The sequence below is a fragment of the Neltuma alba genome, unplaced genomic scaffold (genome assembly GCF_004799145.2).
Source record: "Neltuma alba isolate B1F8T4 unplaced genomic scaffold, ASM479914v2 tig00004692_pilon, whole genome shotgun sequence".
NCBI classification, from domain to species: domain Eukaryota; kingdom Viridiplantae; phylum Streptophyta; class Magnoliopsida; order Fabales; family Fabaceae; genus Neltuma; species Neltuma alba.
In genome coordinates, this window is record NW_021633821.1 from 1 (window position 1) to 21,822 (window position 21,822).

Genomic DNA, 21,822 nt, shown 5'->3' on the forward strand with positions numbered 1-21,822 from the left:
AAACACCTTATATATACATATATGAACGGAGGAGGATGTAATGTTTTTCCCTCCAGATTCGTTACTTTCTTTTTCTTTTTTTTCCTTTGGGATACAGAGGAAAAGAAAACGTAAGGCTGTTTGGTTGAATGTAAAAGTACTTCCACACAAATTAAGTTCTTCCCATATACTATTTCTACAATTTATTTTGTATAGTGCAAAATTATTTTAAAATTAAGATTTGATTTTTTATCTAAACAGTGCCTAAATCAGTCCCGGAATAATCGGGCAAGTGACCATTACTTCCTTCATTCCTTTAAAAACTTTATAGTTACTTCCAATGTGCGTTGAAAGGACGAGTTCATAGGCTTAGGTTTTGTTTGAACCCGCTGCAGACGCGTGGATCTGACAAAGCCATACTGAAAAAGAAGGGAGAGAAAGGATTCGACGACAGCAGGTGGCACAGCGAAGAAGGCATGGTCGGCGTCAGAAACAGAGAGTGAACCTTGTTGTTCCCTTGCGGATGTTGAAGGGCAACGTGGCATTGCCCGCTGGTCTTATCACTTCATTCTCAGATTCCCACAAGCCCTCGCATCACGCCCTTGCAATACTGTCACTTGTTAATTATACTATTAAAATGCTCGTCCTGACACATTCATAGTACGCACATAAATGCCTAACCTAGGACTCCCCGCTTCCCCCGCCGGACGGCCCTTGCCTCGCTATGTCCTCGTAACAACACTTGGCCAAATCTTCATTCCGCGACCTCTAAGCAATTTTCACCAAGGGAAAATGGCAATTAGATACTACTCAAAAGAATTAAATATAAAAAAGTCTTTTGAAATTATAAAATTATTTAAAGTTTTAAAAAAAATTTGTATTAAATTTTATTTGTTTATTTACTAAATTATTTTTTTTTTAAGTTTATATTGACAAGACAACTGAAAGAGTAGTGGTTGACAACTCAGGATGTAAAGATTGACAACTATCGCGGTTGGTTTGATAACTTATGATGTGATATGCTGAGAAAATATGTTGTCAAACCAGTCATGATAGTTGTAATCTTTGTACCCTGAGTTGTCAACCATTACTCTTTCAGTTGTATAATAATTAAACAAATAAAATTTATTACAAAAAGATCCCCTAAGACTTCAAAATAATTTCATAATTTCAAAGGACATTTTTATATTTAATTCCCTTAAGTGGACCAAACTGCAATTCTCCCTTTCACTAATCCATGACTAATTGACCAGCCTATGCATATTATCGGCCTCCTATCCAATTCTCCTGAACACGCGCATGTGGTCCCCCCCCCCCCAACTTTTTTATACAAAGAGATCATGCTCGCAGCACCACACAACAATGCCGACCCCTCGTTTCATCAACGCTCCTTTTTTTTTTGACCGGACAACGCTCCTTAATAGTTGTGAAATTTATCCAAATAATATAAATCTAAACCACGGCAACAAGGAATAAGAATAAAATCTCTGAACATAAACAGCAGGTTCAGCCCATCTTTCTTTACTGCTGCTCAGGTGGGGGAAGGCTAACTCTCGTTCCAAATGGGGGCAACGGGATAAACAGGGTAAACAATAATAAAATTCCCTACGTACAAAAATTCAGACCGAGACGGCAAGACTATTGAAAGCATGCAATCATGAAGCAAAATACATGTTTTACGGGGGGAAAAAAAAAAGAAGAAGCAAAATATACTTTAGGGAGCTTTATTACCCCCCCCAGCATGACAGCTGGACATTAAAAAGATCAATTTAATGACAATCCTGTCTCATAGCATTACAAATGAACATAAGTTCCAATTATTCATCGAGACAATCAGAGTTTTAGCTGCCAATCAGAAAAAGCAAAGGCATTTAAGTCTCATGGGACAAGATTCGTTCGTTTAGATGTCCTGTGAGACTTAAATGCCCTTACCTTTATTGATTTGCAGCTAAGACTCTTGCCATCTGAATAACAACCTACTTTTCACAGCATCTAATCCTGAAACCTAATCGTTCTTCGTCTTTTTTTTTTTTTTGAAAAAATTTCCCCACGTAGTACTAATGAACAAACACACAAAAGAATGTAAGCAATCATTTCTTCTAGCAGCCTATGACTCAGGTGACCGCGAGCCTTCCTCGCCCGACTTCACTCATGTGTGAAGAAGCTCATCATTGTTGATTTTCACCGATAAAAAAACAGGAGGGGCATGTTCTGCAGCTAGTTTTGACTTGGCTCATTGAAGATTCCAGAACTTGGAACATCAGGAAGTTGATATGAACGAGGGATAATCCATCTTTGCCAATCATCCCGTCGCCTTACTTTGTCACCCTACAAGTTTGAGAGGAAAAATAATTTGCTATTAAAATAAGACAGCTAATTATTAAGACATAAAAATAACACAAGTAAAGCACAGAAAAAATACCAGAATTTCGACAACAGTTGAAGTTTGAAGAACTTCTGATATAATCTGAATATTGTCGGTCAGTTCTTTGATCTGCAAAGAAAGAAAGTCACAAAAATATGCAAAATATTTACGAATAGACATAAAGCAATTGATGGGATATGAAAAGAAATTTAGATTTTGAAGATTTATTTAGATTTCTCAGTATTTCATTATTTTGTTATCAGAGGATTAATTGTTGTTATTATTATTTTCAGTTTTCTCTCTGCTTGTTTCCTTTTCTCTGTTTTTTATTTTTTCTTCTATGCTTTTTCTAATCTCTTTCCATCATATTCCCTTATATATAGGTTTTTACTTTTGAATAGAAGAAAAAAACTGAAAGAATAATACAGTCTACACAACAAAACGTAAGCAGAAAATTTACCTTGCGGAAATTTGCTATTAATCTCACTGGAACCCAACCTTGTTCATCCATTTGTCTACGCAAGTACATATCTTTAATTAGGTTATCAAAGCTGCAATAGACAGGCACAATTGGTTAAAATAGGAAGACTAGGACAAATAATTGAGCAGAAGGCATCTAAATCTAATGTAATACCTAAAATAGTACTCGACTTGTCTGACAATCTTAACGCTCAATTCAGGATCCGGAGCTGAAACATTCCCATAAGGTGGCATATAAGGAGCAAGACTAGGAGGTAGAGCAGCATAATATGGAAAATTGGGACCAAATCCTGAAAATGTGTAGCATCATCAGCGCATAAATGTATAGCCATCATGCAAAATACATTTTGATATTTAGGAAACCACATACCGGGAGGGGGCTTGTGCGTGCCGCCATAAGTTGGTGGCACGAAAGGGGGAAAATACTGAGAAAATGGATAAGGCGACAGCGGCGGGCGGTGCAGAGCCCTTGTAAACCTGAGAAAACCTCCGGGTGGCATATGCATGTTCCCACCACTGTTAGTCCTATGAACTTTCCAATCTCGATGCCGCCGGTTTTGTCCACGCCTGCCCGAATAACCGTATCGACTAGGACCATCTCCACGATGATGAAGATGCTGTGTGAGGACGTTAACATCATGAGACTGTGATCCATATCCACCGCTTTGTGTATTGTGGTTTGAAGAGGATTTTCGGAACCCCGTTGCATCCGTCGGACCTTCAAGTTCAGACTGTTGCTGGTGGCTGCCGGTAAAAGTCTCATGTGAAGCGTGATCACTCACTTGGCTACTTGTCATCGGAGTATTTGTTTTGGCATCATCAGGCGAGCTTCCACGACCCTATTATTAAAAATAACATGAAAAATGTTTGAAATAAGTATCAAAAATGTTTCGGAGGCAATGAACTTACTCACTGACAGTATTGATAATGGGAGAGAGAATAATCACTGAAATTAATCCCCATACTTCCATAACATAATCTTAAGAGGCATGCCAAGGGAAAAAGCAAACCTGAATATGGATTGAAGATAATCCATCGGCCAAATCATCGGATGAATCCGAAGACAATTTCGCAGTAGAAGCATCAGACTCTGCAGCTAAAATTTCAGCCAATTCGGATTTTGCATCATCCAGAGAGCTCCTACGATCATGAAACGAAGAGCGAACAGAATGAATGAGAGCGACAACATCCATGATGTACTAACGAAAAGAACGGCTAAAAGAGAGCAACGCAGAAAGACAGATTCTCGAGTTCTCGGTCTTCCACTCTTCCTATCATACGTTGCATTTGGGCCGAAAACAATGGTGTGTGTTAAATTTAAACTATTATTTGTATATTTTTCTTTAACCAAGATATGATGAGATTATGTTATATTTTAATCAACGGGTAGTGATAAGATATATATATATAGCTTCAAGATTATTTTGATTTCATGTTTGTTTAATTGTAGAAAATTACATGCATTTTATAAACTTATTAATATATATTAAAAAAGCAAATTATGACACTCAATAAATAGATAAATGAGATCTCATTTGTATGACTAATAGATGTTATAATTTTTTATAAATTTTAAATTAAAAAATTGATATGATTATAATATTATTATATTATTATAAATTCAATTAATTTGAGGCTTTAATTTTGTGCTTCTTATTTAATTTCGTTTGACACATAAGTGATCCAAAAATAATTTGTTTCCCTTTTGTTTAAATATAAAGAGACTAGCTCTTGATTTTTTTTTTTCTGTTATATCCCAAGTATAACTAACAAGGTTTCTCAAATAAGAAGAAACAGAAAATGATTCAAATATTTGCAAATAAATATCATAAAAAATTTGAAGTTGATAAAATATTATTGAGTGATTATAATTTTGATTTTAGTGCCCAGAAATAATTTGTTTGCCTTTTGTTTAAATATAACGAGATTAACTCTTTATTTTCTTTTGTTATATCAGATGTATAATTAACAAGATTTCCCAAATTAGAAGAAACAAAAAATGATTTAAATATTTACAAATAAATATCATAAAAAGGTTGAAGTTGATAAAGTATTATTAATTCCTTGGGTAAAGTGATTATAATTTTGATTTTTAGTGCCAAATTAGAATTTTTATTTTGCCAAACGTGCTCAAATATTTCTTTTAGATCAATTAGGCTGGTATTTAATATAAAATACAATATCTAGAATTTAAAAATAAATGCTAGAGATCTTTACTTTTTTTCGGTCAAAAGATATCCTTACCTTTTGCGAATCGTAAATTCTGCAAATTTAAAATAATTAACTTTAACTTTTAAAAATTGCATTTGATGTACTGTTTATGTTATAGAATATATCTTTAAATATATATATTTTTTCCAAATAATTTCTAATTTCCAATTTCATGTATAGCAAACTAGCAATTTCATCCACAAGCAAAATAATAAATAAATAGATAAATATTAACCAATAACATGAGTAAAATGGCGTCTTCACACCCCATAGTAGTTGAGTTATATTTTTACAGTAGATTGTCGGGCTCACGTGATGCATGAAATTTAATATGATTACTATAATGATGATGTAGATTTCTAAGTAGATTTTATCTCGTAGGTAAGATATACTATAAAATATATTTCGAATCCTTCGATATTTAGGATAGATTTCAGAATCAAATTGGATTTTTATTTTTTATTTTTTTGATTGAATGTGCTTGTCTCAGTGGATTCCTTTTTTTTAAAAAAAAAAATTGAACATATTTAATTTGGAAAAAATATTAAGATAAAAAATCATGAGTTTGCAGTTAGAATTAATTTTGAGAGTTCACAAAAGTTTCTAATTTAAATTTTTTCCGTTAGGATTCTTCAGTGCTCCTTATGTCAAGAAATTATTTCCACTAAAAATGAGGAATACAAATTTTCAATGGGACATGTTTAGTAAAAATAGAATCCTATTTGATAATATATGATGACAAATATTATCGACTTGCGTTATAAGTTACTGGAGCACTAGTTGGAAATTATACAAGTTACAAATAAGAGGTTGTTAGTTACAAATAATTATTTTGGAACTTAATTGTGCTTAAATCAGTCCTCTTCTTTTTTGATTACATGCTTACATCAGTCTTTCAACGCCTAGATGTCATTCCTCGCTGAATCTTTAGTTTTTCTCACTTGGCATCAAAATCTTGATCATGACTTCCTAACTCTTACTCATCGAGTTCAGTTTTTCCCTCACATCTAAAGTGTTTGATTAATTCTTTCCGAATCAAACTGTTCATATTGCGATATGGAAACCTAGCATTTTAATTGACTTATTAGTTACTTTTTGGATTCTTAATATAGGACATAATTTGAGAATTAATATTGGTCATCTGTGCAAAACATGTTTCACATATTTATCAATCTTTTCTCAATTTCACCTTATTGATATTCTCTCAATAATAATCAAGTAGGTGAGAGAAGAAGAGAATTAAATATGATTAGAGTGTTTTAGAAAAATAAATAAATCATATTAACTAATTTAACTAATATTTTTAGTTTACCCAAATTAGTTAATCAGGTTTTACATATCACTTTATTGTGAACATTTTTAAGTGACTCATGTTTAAACATTTTCATGCCGCTGATACCAGTTTTCAATATTTTCATAGTGAATGGCACGTGTTGAATAATCAATTATGTATCAACAGGACGGCCTATAGTTGAACATAGAGAACATGTCACGAAGCTGGGTCGGTACCAGTTGAATTGGAATGGGAAACATCTTATGATCATTTTCTAAGTTCACTTTACAAGACACGCTTGAATATGATTGCTTTGAGATAAACATACAATTTTGAGGGAACAGAGAGTTGTTTTGAAGCCATTTCTCAATCATGTACTTTTACTTTTGCGGGAAGTCGTAGTTTTTCTTGGTATCAAACAAAACAGGAATTCCTAATTGACCGCCCTGCAGTCCCTCCGGACCTCTTGCCCACCATTTAAGCTGCTCATTTTGATCATGGACTTCACAAAAGCCCTGTAAAATGCTCCTTCGGAGGCAGCAAACTTAGAAACCAGATTCTTGGTCTCTGGTGTTGTAAGCAGAGCTTGATCAGAAGAGAAGAGGACCTTCCCTTGGAGTATCAACTTGTAATAAGTATTATCAAAAGTAGTTGCCGAAGTGTCCATAGTGCTACCCGCATTCTTTGGCGTATTCTTGACCGGACAAATTGATTTTAGTTTTGCTGCAAATGACGGATTCAACGATGGGTCCACGTCATGTTTGGCATCAAAATTTTGGATTCTGTTCCTGAAGGATGAGCAGTGGGAGAAACCCAAAGTGTGTCCTCCTATACATGTATCAAAAGACAGTATTACTCTAAACTGTTTGCAAGAAACCTATTGGAAAGCAGTTTGGGTTCTCTGCTTTGCTTACCTGAGAGAGCTACCAAGTCTTCCAAAGATAGACCTCTTTGAGCGAAGTTCTTCTGCAGTTGTGATATGTTGAAAGTTGGTGCTGGCAGCTGAAAGCTTTCACTGGCCTTGGATACTCTTCCATCCTTTCTTCCTTTGGGAACATCCCAATATGGACCTCCGGACTGCAATTTAAAAATAGCTCTCATATTCTTTGATACTGTCAAAGGTTGCATACTCAAAATAAATCTTGAGGTCTCACGTTGTTTTTATACTTTCTACTAAGGATTTGTAGTTTGAGCCCAATCATAAATGAAGATATCAGCATCTCAATGATGAGATGAGTTACTTGAGTATCCATGTAACATGAACTGTGGTTCTCCATGTTAGTGCTTAAGGACATAATGGTCCCATGGAATTAGTATAACTTATTGGGGGGAAAAAAACTGAGCTCTGCATTTTCTTTACTTACCAGAAAAACTGCATCCCTGGCTGCTAGAGCTAGGATATCAGCACAAGAGACAACGCCGGGGCATGAATCTTCTACTTCCCTCTTTGCATTATCAATGACATAGAACGCATGCAAAGACATGTTTGGTGGTCCATCTTTTTCTGCTTTGTGCTTCACTTTTGAGTTTAGTAGCACTGAGGCATCACATCCCTTCAGAAAAGAGACAACAGATCAGTTCAAATGATAAAAGGTACAAGAAGGGAAAGAAGGAGAGGTTGTTTGAATCATCACCCTAACGAAGCAATCGTGAAAGTGCATTCTCAGAAGTGCCGCAGGAGCAGTGTTGTCACTGGCAGTGGCCTTCTTCACAGCCTGAGCAACTATTGACTCCAAATGAGGGCAAGTTTTCTCATAGTAGTTTGAACTCAGAGAATTCCCTACTGAAACTAGCGAGAAGATGAGAATAAAGCTCAAGAAAGGAACCATAACAGCCATGCTTGTTACTAATTTTACCAATTTTGCTGTGGGAATCAAAGGTGCATGTACCGGCTTTTAAAGGGGAAAAGAGATATTGGTTGGTTCTTGGCTCTGGGACTTACTGCAGCGTAACTTGTGGCCCCAAATGTTCAATTTGTTAAGCTAGATTGTCAATTGAGGTGTACCCCTATCATTTGAGCCTTGTCATTCCAAAAGACGGCAGACTTTTTCATTAAGATAATATTTGAAGCCTGGAGCAGTTTGGGGTGGTTGGTGCGGCCTGCGCCTCCCAATAACAACGTTAATCAATAGAATATTTGGGTTAAAGTACATCTAGAGAATAATTTAATAGTCTTGTAAAGTGCTAATGGACTTTTCAATTTATAGAATATTTGTGTCGGACTTGTGGCGTTTATAAATGTGTATATAAAGCATAAGACATAATAGCAGCGAGGAGATAGTGGTAGTTTGAGAATTAATTAAGAAATCGCGATGTTTGTAGTGTGATTTATGAAACAATGAATGATGGCAGAGTAATTGACAGGAGAGGCGAAGTAGAAAGTTCGAGTGGGAAGTGTGGTAGGCCAAGGTCGGATGTGAAATAATTAATGTATGGAGCCAACCATCGATGGATGCTATTGCTGTAAGCCACGGAAGAGCTGTTGAATAGTTATTCCCCCTCAATTATGACAAGGAACCCCAAATGTCTTGCATCGAAGGTGGTTGAGGTTGGGCCGTCTCATCGCTGGTATTTTTGTCGCCTATAATTGAAAATCCAAAACTTCCATTTCATGTCCTTAACTCAGCTTTGTTTGCTTGTGATCTTTTATAACAAATTAACAATTTCGGAGCTTTCATGTTGACGTGGACTGCCCATTGACTCGCACGTAATCGCTTTCACCCCAATAAAATATAGGATAAAATATAATTAAAAGGTCAGGAACCTCTCCTATATTATCTTTGGACCATATTATGACACTCGCCCAAGTGTATTACCATATTACCTCTGGAATCTTTGGAACACGTTTGTTTCTTTTTTTTTAAAAAAAAATTTTTTTGGCATTGGAACTAGCTGGGAAGGCTGACTTGACAAACATGCAAGTTGCAAGACAATGGGTTCAGTGAATATGGATATTTGAAGATCTTCCGGGAATCAGGAGATGCCAATGACACTCAGACGGTGGGAGAACTGTAAAGAATTTACAGTTTTCCCCCCAAATGTGGCGAGAAAATGGCAAAACAAGGGTTGAACGATCACTCAATCGTGATTAGGGGTGTTCATCAAGCCTGCTAGCCCGGTATGCCCGCCCGAGCCCGCGAGAAAATAGCCTTGTCCAGCCTGGAAAAAAAACAGCTCAAAGAAAAATGGGCATTTTTGGGCTGGGCATATTATGGGCAGGGTAGGGCTGCGGGCATGGTATGCTGCCCTGCCCATTTGGCCCTGCCCATGATATATATATTTATAATTCTTTTTTTTTGCCAAAAATACTTATAATGATATATAATATATATATTATTCTCCCCTCTTCCATTTGCCATAGATACATTTAGTGGTATGCGTAATTCTTCCTTCTTAGTATCTTTTTAATTTTTTTAATTTGGTTTAGTATCTTTTAGTTTGTTTTTATTGTTAGTTGTCTTGCAAATATGCAAAAGCAAGCTCACTTTAGTGTTATATTAAAAGATATATCAATTTAAGACAAAGCAAAGTTATTGATTTGTTGAATTTATTGTTTATTCAAGTATTTATTTCTTTATAGTTGTTATAAGATACATTTACTTTAACTAAAATTTTTTTCACCAAGACATCATTATTTGGGCTTGGAAGCCCGCCCTGCCCAGCCCGTTATTGCTAAATCCGAAAATGGTTAGGGCTTCTGTGGGCAGGACAGGGCAGCGGGCCACAAAATGCAGCTCGTTCATTTTTCGGGCCAGGCATCGGGCAGGGGGCATGCCCTGCCCAGCCCAGCCCATAAACACCCCTAATCGTGATATTAGCTTGTTATGGTGTTGGAAATCACTGAGCTCAATCTGATTGTTTTTTCCTTTTTTTAAACGTTACTTGATCTCCATGAACACAATCGAGCTCAGCAGAGACTTAAAAACGGAAGAATAATCGTTTTCTTAATGAAAAGATTAAAGCAATCATCGATCGGAAATTATCGTGCTGGATTTTAATTCAATATCGGTCGCTGATGATCCGAAACTTCCGATGATTAAGAGCAACTGAAGGTGGTTTCTCATTTTATCTTGGCCTGTGGTCGACTGTTAATTTCAGTTTTCAATCATATGTCCACAACATTCCGCCGTCCTTCCCTCAGGCTCCAACTGCATAAAAAAAAGAAGAAAAAGAAAGATTCATATCAAGAGCGTTTTCATGGCTGCAATAACAACGCTTTTCTTTTCTTCTTTTATTGCAGTCTTCCATCCCGCCGGAAAGCCATGCTTTTTTTAATCCCCGACAAGCTGAGTTTAAAGTTCTTATTTTTTGAAAAAAAAATGCCGAGTTTAAAATTGAAGTTACTGCGCCCGCAACGTTTACCATATAAAAAAATGATTCGTAAGTAACAGTCCATAAGCTCCATAAAAAATATTAAATGGATGTTTGGATTAAAATTATAACTGCTATTAAGTTAAGATTATACTCTTTCGGTTTTTAATATAGGACCCAGTTGTTGAGTTGGTTTTAGTTCTAATAATTTTTTCTAAATTATCCTTATAGATACTCCCTCAACCATAATCAAGTAGAAGAAGAAGAATGGGATGAAGAAAGATGATTATAGTATTTTAGGAAAAACGTGTCACATTTTTTATAATTAACTAACTTACCTAACTTCTTTAATCTGATCAAATTAGTTAAATAAGTCTTTTATTAAGGATCGGAGGAGTAACTACTTATTCATTTGATGTAACTATTCTAATAACCAGAGGTAAACTCTCTCTTTAATTATGCTTATCAATATATGCTTGAATAAAACTACTGTCCAACTTTTTCCCCCACTTAAACACTACAATGATATTAAATATGAGCATTTTTCTGTGAGAATTTTAAGTCTCAATCCACCACTATTCAGCTTTTACGCCAGTGGTTGGGAAAGGAAAAACAAAAGAAAATGCAAACGGGTAAATGGAATATCCAAATTATTTTTTGGGACCCCATTTCAAAGCTTGCCAATTTAGGTTTTGATCTTGATAAGGTGGTTACTGTTTTTGATTGGCCTCCGCGAATAAGAGGCCTGGCTGCGGCCTGGATGCAGGGATATGTTTCGATACAGGCCACCAATATGTTTTGGGCTTTTGAACCGGTTGACCATTCTATCCTTCTTTTTGTATTTTCCCTTTTCCCCCGGCCGAAGGGAAATCTCTGCCAACGACGATGCTTCCGCCCCGCCAAAAACCTAGCAACCTGGGCTGGTGAAAACCATAACATTTTGAAAGCCGCTGACGTTTCCTCTGTCCCTGCTTGAGAGTACACATACCAGTGTCTAACCAGCATGGGATCCGAAAAGCGCTTCTTGGAGAAGCTGAATAAGAAGAAGAAGAAGAGTAAGAAGAAGAGTGATGGTAGTTCGAATTCAGTTCCCTCACCTGGGGTGCCAGAAAATCATGGCGGCGGCAAAACCATCCGCGGCGGCAAGGTCTTATCCGACCCTCGGTTTTCATCTCTGCACACTGACCCTCGGTTCCGGGAGCCTCCGAAGCGCAAAACGAAGGTGGCGATTGACTCGCGATTTGATCGCATTTTCACTGATAAGAGCTTTTTACCGTCTTCTGCTCCGGTGGACAAGAGAGGGAAGGTCAGGCAGACAAATTTGCGGCAGAGTTCTCTTCGCCATTATTATAAAATGGATGAAGAAGGAAAACGAGAAGATGAAGAGGATGTAGAGGAGGGAAGCGACGAAGAAGACAAAGAGGAGGAAAGAGGACAGCGGTTGGTTGAATCCGATGGGGGAACACCGGTGGAAGAGTCACTTTCCGAAGACGAGGACGATGCCTATGAATTGGCATCCTCTACGGATACAGATGGAGATGAAAGTGCTGATGAGGAACTTTACAATGGAGAATTGCCTGAGATGCAGGTATGTCTTTTGTGCTTAATTTTGGAACTCTGAACTCTGTGTAAACAATTGGAAGAAATTCAAGAAGGTTGCAAGCTGTGCCAGTTACGTGTGTACTCGATCATCAGGGAGAAGCATTGTAGGTGTGAGTTCTTCAAAGAATTCGGGCTTAGCTCCTCTAAACTTCGTTACCCTATATTTGCAAGAGGAGAAAGGGATGAGATTTTAATGGGACCACTTTCTCTTTGCTTTATGGGAACTTTACGATAAACAATTGAGATTGTTTCCTCAGAATTCTTTGTTGTTCTCGGCTTAACTCTGCAACTTTCGGTTTCTCAGCTTCTTCTTCTTTTTTGTTTTTTAATATTTTTTGACATTTTCTTTACGGGATTATTCTTTGGACAGGAGGAGGTGCCAGAAATTGACAAAGAAACTCATAGGCTTGCTGTTGTTAATATGGACTGGAGATATGTGAAGGTATGCTATTAACACTTATCTATGTAATTAATTTTATTGGAATGTCCATTCATTTATCTCATATCACACACGGAAAATTTAACTCTTGGAATGAGCTCCTCTTGCACAAGTCCTTGGGTGTTAGGAATGGGAAAGCAAGATCTAACCTAAGTGCGGTAGAATTTCTGTTACCTCCCGGGGTGTTGTAAATTGAACAAGAATTATGGGCTTTTTACACTGATTATTTTATGGTTTATATTTTTATTCTAGCTACCTTTCCTTTATTATTGGTCTGAGGTACTTGTTTCATACTTCAGGCTGTCGACTTGTATGTGTTATTGAGTTCATTTGTTCCACCAAATGGACAAATAAAATCTGTAGCTGTCTACCCATCTGAATTTGGCCTTCAACGCATGAAAGAAGAGGAAGTTCATGGTCCTATTGGCCTCTTCGAAGATGAAGCCACTCAAAGTGACCAAGATAGCAGCGACAATGAAATTGAAAATGAGAAATTGCGTGCGTACGAGAAAAGCAGGATGAGGTGACCATCGTCTAAAGTTAAAATTACTTGTGTTTAGAAATCTTGACTTGATTGGCGTTAGTCATAATGGATATATGGAAATTGAAAATTATTTTTACTTTCATTGAGTAAACCTGCTGACTAGTAAAATTTAGCCAGTTTTATTTAAGGTTCTTAGTTTCTTTTTTTTTTTTGTCCGAGTTGGTGAGTACTTCAAGGATTCAGTCTTTAGTCATATTTGTACGTTCTAATTTGTTACACATTAATTTTTTTATCCTTTACAGGAAGGTGGGAGATGATGTATATAACTTAAATAATCTTGTAGCTACGCAGCTGCCTTGTAGCAGTTCTCTTTTATTACTATGTAGCATGGAGTCCAGTGTTGCAAATATTATGTTTCATAACTACCTCACGATTATCTGATGGTGATTAAGGCTAAACGACCAACTCGAGGGTTATTCATATTTTGTCTCTTTGGAGAGTGTAGGTTGGAGTCAAGCATTTTATTGATGGTACTTGTATGATGCATCTCTCATTTATAACTTAGAAAATCAATTTACCTTTTCAAAGTTCCCGTTTAGTGCTTATTGTAGTTATGCAATAGGGATGTTTATCATGTCTGCAGCTCCCCACATCACTCTGCTTTCCTCTCTTGTTTATGCATCTTGGTTCTTTCCCTGGCTTTCTAGGTACTATTATGCTGTGGTGGAATGTGACTCAAGTATGACGGCGGACCACATTTACAAAGAATGTGATGGGCTGGAGTTTTTACAATCTTCAAATGCACTCGATTTAAGGTTTATTCCTGATTCCATGGAAATCAAAAACCCACCTCGTGATGTTGCTACTGAGGTATCTGTCTTTGTTTCCATTTTGCTTTTTAGGATACCCATTGCATTTGAGGAATAAAGTGGGCTATTCAAAACCAGATTCTTTGCTGCACAAACTTAGTTAAAGATTTTGAGCGCTTTCTTTTCTTAGGCTCCGGCAAACTATGAGGGTAAAGATTTCTACACACGAGCACTCCAGCACAGTAAAGTGCATCTTTCTTGGGATGAGGATGAACCTCTTCGTGCAAAGACCTTGAGACGTAAATTCAATGATGACCAGGTCAGTGTGCTTCGTGTGTAGGGATATTGTATTGGTCTTTCTGTGGTGTTCTTTCTGTTGAATTTGGCTTCTTCTTCTCATCAATTTTCTTTTCTGCACCCTTTGATAGCTAGCTGAGTTGGAATTGACAGAATTCTTGGCATCTGATGTGAGTGAAAGCGATGACAATGATGAGGAGACGGAGGATAACAATGAGACAGAGAATCATTCTGATAAAAAGACAAGGAAACTAGAAAAATATCGTGCTTTACTGGAGTCTGGTGATGGTTCAGATGGAGATGGTGAAGAAGATGGTCAAGATATGGAGGTAACCTTCAATACTGGTTTGGAAGACCTTAGTAAACATATACTGGAAAAGAAAGATAAAAAATCAGAGTCAGTTTGGGAAGCATACCTGAGGAAAAGACGTGAGAAAAAGAGGGCTAGGAAAAGTAAATCAAAGCATTCATCATCTGATGATGATATTAGTGACACTGATCAAGATGCAACTGAGCAACCTGATGATTTCTTCATGGCGGAGCCTCCCATCAAGAAGAGAAAGGAGGAAAAAAGTAAAAAAGAACAGAAGCACCAGGTCGTAGATGGGGCAGATAAAGCAACCAAAGAAGAGCTTGAGTTATTACTTGCTGATGACCAAGGGGCAAATAATGGTCTCAGGGGATATAATTTGAAGCTTAAGAAGGCCAAGGGCAAAAGGGCTAAGGAAACTGTGGATGAGGCAAAAATACCGAGTTCTGACCTTGATGATCCACGTTTTGCAGCTCTTCTCACTTCACGGGATTATGCATTGGATCCCACTGACCCACAATTTAAAAGGTATCTCCTGTGCAATATCTCTTTACGTTCTTATAGACAAATTGTCGCCGTTGGTTTAAATAGAATGGCAGAAGTTCTAGGGTCTTAATAGGGTGAAAAATAGAATGTTCTATGCGGAAGATCACACGTGAACGGTCTTGTTTAGCTGGTTGTATTTAACTGATGACCGACTTTTATGAGTTTTTTCTTTTATTAATTGAGAAGGTTGGCTGATCTTGATCTTCTTAATTGGACTTCCCTGTTTCCAAGTTCAACTGAATTCTTTCATGCTAACAAACTATTTTGGCCTTTACAGGAGTGCAGCTTATGCGCGGCAGAGAGCTCATAAACTTCAGAAGGGAGATATTGACATTTTGGCGGAAGAGGAGCAGTTGGAACTTTCTAAAGGAATTGAGTTCTCATCTAATGATGCTGGCGTAAAGAAGGGGGAGGAAGAAGGATCGGATGTTCTGGAACCAAAGAAGGAGAAACATGAGTTATCATCATTGGTCAAATCGATTAAGATGAAGTCAAAGCAAGTACAGTTACCCTCATATGATAAGACAAAGAGAGATGGTAAATTACAATCTGGAGGTATGAAGAAAAGGAAGCACTAGAATTCCTATCACTGGTTCAATCAACTGATGCGAATGATCCATATTTAACATGGAAACCCGCGTTGAAAATGGAGTGTCCTTTTGTCAAGAGGGTGTACTTAAAAATGTCACCGGTTCGTAAGGCATCTCTCACATGATTTTGAATCCACTTTTTATGATGCAAACAGTTACATAGGCATTTCATCAGCCCATTTGAATTGTTTCATATAGATTCATTGAGGTTATGATATATGCATCCGCTTTTAATGTTCTCGTGAATTCTGATAATCAATTTATAGGGACATATTCTTTGTCTTTGGGGTTCCGTTATATTGTTTTTCCTTCCCATATCACCATGCTTCAATCTGCTAACAATTTGAGGATTTGAACTGGCGATAAGAAGGGGCCAAAAAAGGGGGAAAACCAGCAAAACCTAAAATGTGTAAATTCTATTATATATCAACACACTGTATACATTATGTACAAACACATTATTCTAATAAGATCTAAAGAATCGGAAGCAACAATGCTTCTCCTGTGCTCGACCAAACTAGAAGCCTATAATGCTCTCGAAAATTTAAAATAAAGGGAATGCCTTTAAATAATACAAAATTGATTAACTAAACAATGGCTAAAAGCGGAAACAGAACCGCCATAAATGTGAAAGTAGAAGGGTTCCGAATGGGTGGGCCATTTGACTGGTTAGATGTGTCTTCAGGATTTGCAGCAAGAGCAGGTGTGTGAGATTTGTTAGTAGGTGATTTGCTGGAGTTGGAAGGTACGTCATCGTAACCTGAGGAGAATCATCTCATTGCAGTTAGCAATTATCAACATAGATGATTAACTCGTGATTAAAAAATTGCAAAGCTTGGACCCATGACAGGTAAATCATACTCACAATTGGATTCTTTCCAACCAAGAATCATGTTGTCACGATCAAAGGCTATGCTGTAACCAGTCATGAAGTTCTCTGCACGAAGAGTTAGATATGATGATTGTCGCAGGTGGAAAATCATTACTCTTATATTTAGGATTGGAGGAGTAGAAAACATGAATTTTCCAAGTGCTAACGCTTACGAAATAACTCCACAGAAGCTAGATAAATTGTTTATTGTGAAGCGTTGGTGCACGATTTGTGTGATGACCACAACAAATCATGCAGAGCATGTATCGCGCGTTATGATAAAATTGTATGTGAAACTTCATGATCATATGCTTTTATCAAGTGACTGTTTTATGGGAAAAAGGGTAGATCAATGAAACACTCACGTCCAATTATATTGACGTCATCACTTTTCACGATCCCGAGGCAATATCCAGCTGGAACATCCTGCAGAGGGGACATCACAAGCATTAGGGGACTGGGAAGAGCTATCAGATATCAGAATGTATTAGTTGGACCATTGTCCTCACCCCATCATAAATCATTAGCAGTGGATCAGTGACATAGTAATTGTCCCCACCCTTCATGGTAAGATTCAACACAGGGACTTCGAATTTGGTCTGATTTGAACTGCAGAAAATGCGAGTCAGTCTGGCTATTTGAAAAGACAGCTAAGGAAGCCGTGGTTTCGCCACAGAAATTTCAAACCTTAATTCATAGCAGTATTCAAAGGGGAGATCTTCGCCAGAACCTGATGAATGTCGGTTTTCTTTAATCAGAGAATCGAACTGCAAAACAAGAGCAACTGAGTTACTCAGGACATGAATAATGGAACTAATGAAGCCATTTTCAATAGCTACAAGTTACTTACACTCGTAGTAATTTGTGTATAAGCTGGGCCGTTTAGGTATGTAAATGAGGTACCAGTGTCAAAGATTGCGTAGAACTCAAGAGCCGCAGTATTTCCTCCAACAATGATTTGAGTGATGCTGATGTTGTAGGTTGGTCTGTCAAAAGATGTTTACAGGGAAATGTGCATAATTTGTGTGAAAGCTATACACGGGAATTTCTACTTTCTTAACTGTTGATGTAAGTATTAATTTTTTAGATCGCAAGTATACAACGGGCAACGGCCACTTACTGTGATGATCTGATGTTGAATGGTGTTTTTCCCTGGTCTGAGCTGCCATTATCTCCAAACCTGATTCTTCCGACACCATCAGCTCCAAAACACATGGAAAATGAATTCGAAGTGAGCCCTTCTCTAGCTAACATGCTAGGGACTGAGATACTACGCATACCGAGTCCAAGAAGACCATTTGGAGCTGCACCGCTCAGGAATGAACCAGTCTGAATTTGACCGCATCTGCATGGGTGTTAGATTACATCCAGGTTAATAGTAACTAATGATATATATGAAAGAGAATCAGACAACCATAATAATGAAATGTTTTCCAAATATTGCTATTGAAAACTTCACTATTTTAATCATTTGCCAGCTAAAGGTTTCATGCGCATAGACTCTGTTATGAGCATCAACCTTCCCCGAGGAAAAGCTTTTAGCAAAATGCTTGCAATGTTATTTACCCCAAAGTAATACGCGCGTCATCTTCTTTTTTCTGATTATCATCTGTAATTAAGTGCAAAACATCCTCTACCAGAACCCCAGAAGATGAAGTTCCGTTTGAAAGATATTGAATCTGATATGGACAACCACTGTCAGATGAAGGGCACCGTGTTTGTTGTTCACAGAAGGTGCTGTTGCATAGCACCTTCTTGCTCGTGGATGATGCATCAGGACCATAGATATTAAGTTTAATATCCTGTCAAATAGAAGTATGAGGAAAATAATTACCACCAAATGGGAACTTTCCCACAAATATTTAAGACTTATCATGAACACAAACTTGGCAAAATGACCACAATCAAAGCGATAGACACATAACCTCCAGTAAGCAAGTAATCTGCTAAAAACAGACCTTCATATATGGTCTTTTCGTGGCAAAGCAAACTAAAATCTAGTATTAAGGTGACAAACGTTAGTCAGACTAACATGTAGCTTGAAGCTGCTAGAGCAAAGATGGGTATGTTCTTTTGTCTAATACTTCTCCAGTGTACCAATAACTTAAAGTTGTGTTTGAATTAAACAACGCACTGCATAGGAGGGGCTGGATGCTTCATTTTGCCTAGAATATTACAAGAATCTTTCCATTGAAATGAAATTTCATAGATGAAAATTTGCCAGGGTGTCTGGTTTGGACAAAATGCACTTCTAAAAAATAGTCGAGACAAAACTTTTCTTACATACATAATACGTATATCGTAAAATTACTTTTAAAATTATGATTTAGTTTTCACCCAAACACTTCCGCGTAATCCAAAACTTTAATTTAATAGGTGGTTAGTGACTTGCAGGATATATTTCTGCTTCTCCCTTCTCCCTCTCCTAACAAATAACCGTTAATTAAGAATATGCAACCTCTGCAAAGGAAGGAAAAAACCGAAGAAAACCTCAAAGTAATTGAAAACGAAAGCAAGAGATGACAAAATTGATAACCGCGGCGTACCTGACCATTTTCTGACTGCAGCGATTGCACACAGCTGGTACAATTGCATGGCAACCAGAATAAGTCACTACCCGTATCCAATGCCACAAGAAAGGATAAAGCTGGTGTCCCAACGGAAACATTGGCATAATATAGACTGAAATCCAAAATAGAGGCAAATCATCAGTAACAACAGTTTTACTCAACAAAGGGTCCTGGTAACAGAATCCGCCGTGCTCTGTGTTCAAACTATTTTAGTTTCAGCAATAATTTCTATACAGTTATTCTAAATGTAAATATGTCTTACATATGGGCATTCTGAAAGAAGCATGGACATTGTGACAATTAATAAAATACGATATAATCATGTATAATCAATCTGATAAACACTGAGGTGCTGCAGAGACAGACACGTCCTTACTCAAATGTCGTTGCATGGGAGGGTATCAATGCTTCTTTCTTGGCCAATAGAAGGGTTGTCATTTTTTCCCCGGCCAAAGAGGGTATCAACGTTAACTCAAAAGAAGACTGCCTAAATCTATCAAACTGAAAAATATCTTTCGACCTACAGAATACTCTAGGCCAATTGAGTTACTCGGGGATATTATCTGAATTTCAAGCTCAACTCAGAATGCAGATGGCCAGATATTATCTAATCCGAAAGGAAAATCAAAAATCGTGAAAGTGAAAGAATAAAATTTTTTAGCGGTTGAAGAAGTCATACTATCCAAAGGAGTTAAGCCGATAAGTTTTATTGCCGCCGTCAAACGTTAGAACCGTCCGATCGCCATCGGCTAGTCCACGGCCTCGGAATATACGGTCTCGGTGAGACATAGCAACATAGTATTCCCGACTTCCCTTCTCCGGCAGGTCTTGAACACCCAGAATTCCCTTAATCGGATCGGAGTACCTGTGGTGGACATCGAACCCGAATGTCCGGAAACCATAACATCTCTGAGAAGCTAAACTCATCACCAAGAACAGCAATCTATAAAGCGAACTACGACTGAAAGACCAAGCCATGAGTTTAAGCTGTATGGAGAACTGTTGCGGAGAAAGAAACTAGCTGAATTTTCCCGGAATTCTCTGCTCAACTGTGTGACACGACGGCTAGTGTCAGGATGCGTATGCCGGGCACCGCAAAAATATGGAAGGCCTCGGTCGGTGACGCAAGCGTGAAGCTTACAGAGAGAGAAAGGGAGGAAGATGGATTGGACGCTGTTTAATCCAGCCTTCTGGCCAGGAGTCCAAGTTTTCGACGACGAATACATGGACGTAAGGTGGGTCCTAAGTTTAAATATTATACGATTTCCCCCTGATTAGTAAACTCATGGCTCATCGAGCTATGATTGATTGAGAAGTTTTATGTTTGCTCCTGTATAATTCCATCTGGGAGCCTCTTACTCTCGTAAACAAATTAATTTTGAGATAATTTTATAAAACTGATTTGTAATTTTAAACTAAACATACTAATTTTAATTATAAAAAAAATGCTTATACTATAAATTTTATAAAGTTAAGACCCTCTTCGCTTAACTTTTGCTATACTGTACCTTTAGTGAAAACATTATTTTAATTTTTATGTGTGAAAAGGAGCACTTTGTGCGGGAAGGCCAACTTTGAATAATTCATCGTCCAAGACGAAAAGAAATATGATCATTGTATTTTACAAATTAGTCACCAAGATTCTAGAATGCAAAGACCTACCTAACACATTCTTTAAACTCCCGTAATGAGTATATTTGGGATTTAAATTGAATTTCCATGAATATGAATTTTGGATGTTGCATGACAGCATAGGGTTTGAAAAATTCAGTCTTCATAAACCAGTAATACAATTCGATACTTAGTTTACATTTTAAATTAATAATATTTTATTTTTATGTATTAATTTAAGGGAGAATTGTAATAAAATCCTAAAAAATAAACATAATTACTATAAAGTTCCAATGATAATTGAGCAATTTGTAATAACAAGTTATAGAGTAAAAAATAATAAATCCTCACTTATCAATTATTATTAGGACTTTTTGCTAGTTATTTTTTTTTCATGAGACTCTATTGCAGTTCTCCTTTAATTTAATTCATCACAATAGCTGTGAATTTTATCACCAGAAATTTTAAGCGAAACGTTACCCGTATTGGAAGTATTCAATTAGTAATTCAATATAAAACATCAAAAATATAAAGCCCGTACTATCATAAATTACGAATAGTATCAATAATTTTAAATTTATGTAAATATAAGATGTATGATACTTAGTTTCAATTTCAAATAATAAGGTTAATAAGGATAGTAGAAAATTATAATTTTTTCAATATTAAATATAATTAAAAAAATTAATTAAGTTAATTATTTATTATAATATAGAAAATATCTCTTTTTTTAATTAAAAAGTGTTTTTTTCCTCGGAAAAAAGGGGGGGTGGGTTATGTATGAATGCAAAATAAAGTGAAAAAGGAGGCGTTCGGGTGGTTACGGGTGGGGTAAGGAAATTGACGCCATCACCTGCTGATGTGGGGGGCAACAGAAGAAACCACCTGTCGAGATCTGTGAACTGCCCCGTCTGAGGTCGCCGTCACCACAAAGCGATGTCGTTTTTCTTTCATTTCTAAGGAAAGAGCACAAGCGGTTAAGCTACATCTAAATTAAAAATAGCGGCGGAGTTTTGTGGTTGCGTCTTACTCACCCCTGCCACGTGGCTCCTCATCTGTCACTTGCGCCTCTGG

At 37.0% G+C, this 21,822-nt stretch overlaps 4 protein-coding genes across 4 annotated transcripts; 1 reads left to right on the forward strand and 3 right to left on the reverse strand.

Annotated features, from left to right (window-relative positions):
- Nucleotides 1-2,196: 2,196 nt before the first annotated feature.
- On the reverse strand, nt 2,197-4,017 carry LOC114745486 (la-related protein 1B-like). The gene is made up of 6 exons (XM_028933642.1): nt 3,835-4,017; nt 3,195-3,663; nt 2,979-3,114; nt 2,805-2,895; nt 2,402-2,473; nt 2,197-2,307 (listed from the first exon to the last, which is right to left on the reverse strand). Exons 1-6 carry the CDS (start codon nt 4,015-4,017, stop codon nt 2,197-2,199), a joined length of 1,062 nt encoding a protein of 353 aa, XP_028789475.1.
- Nucleotides 4,018-6,503: 2,486 nt separating this feature from the next.
- On the reverse strand, nt 6,504-8,279 carry LOC114745482 (peroxidase 64-like). Its single transcript, XM_028933639.1, has 4 exons — nt 7,943-8,279; nt 7,673-7,861; nt 7,223-7,385; nt 6,504-7,136 (listed from the first exon to the last, which is right to left on the reverse strand). Exons 1-4 carry the CDS (start codon nt 8,144-8,146, stop codon nt 6,742-6,744), a joined length of 951 nt encoding a protein of 316 aa, XP_028789472.1. The 5' UTR covers nt 8,147-8,279; the 3' UTR covers nt 6,504-6,741.
- Nucleotides 8,280-11,536: 3,257 nt separating this feature from the next.
- LOC114745481 (pre-rRNA-processing protein esf1) lies at nt 11,537-15,887 on the forward strand. Its single transcript, XM_028933638.1, has 7 exons — nt 11,537-12,207; nt 12,592-12,663; nt 12,960-13,183; nt 13,852-14,014; nt 14,144-14,272; nt 14,382-15,088; nt 15,384-15,887. Exons 1-7 carry the CDS (start codon nt 11,623-11,625, stop codon nt 15,682-15,684), a joined length of 2,181 nt encoding a protein of 726 aa, XP_028789471.1. The 5' UTR covers nt 11,537-11,622; the 3' UTR covers nt 15,685-15,887.
- A 204-nt stretch (nt 15,888-16,091) lies between these two features.
- LOC114745485 (aspartyl protease family protein 1-like) lies at nt 16,092-20,327 on the reverse strand. The gene is made up of 10 exons (XM_028933641.1): nt 19,817-20,327; nt 19,114-19,249; nt 18,134-18,369; nt 17,688-17,912; nt 17,418-17,553; nt 17,255-17,334; nt 17,077-17,176; nt 16,933-16,993; nt 16,562-16,633; nt 16,092-16,456 (listed from the first exon to the last, which is right to left on the reverse strand). Exons 1-10 carry the CDS (start codon nt 20,113-20,115, stop codon nt 16,284-16,286), a joined length of 1,518 nt encoding a protein of 505 aa, XP_028789474.1. The 5' UTR covers nt 20,116-20,327; the 3' UTR covers nt 16,092-16,283.
- Between the last annotated feature and the right edge of the window lie 1,495 nt (nt 20,328-21,822).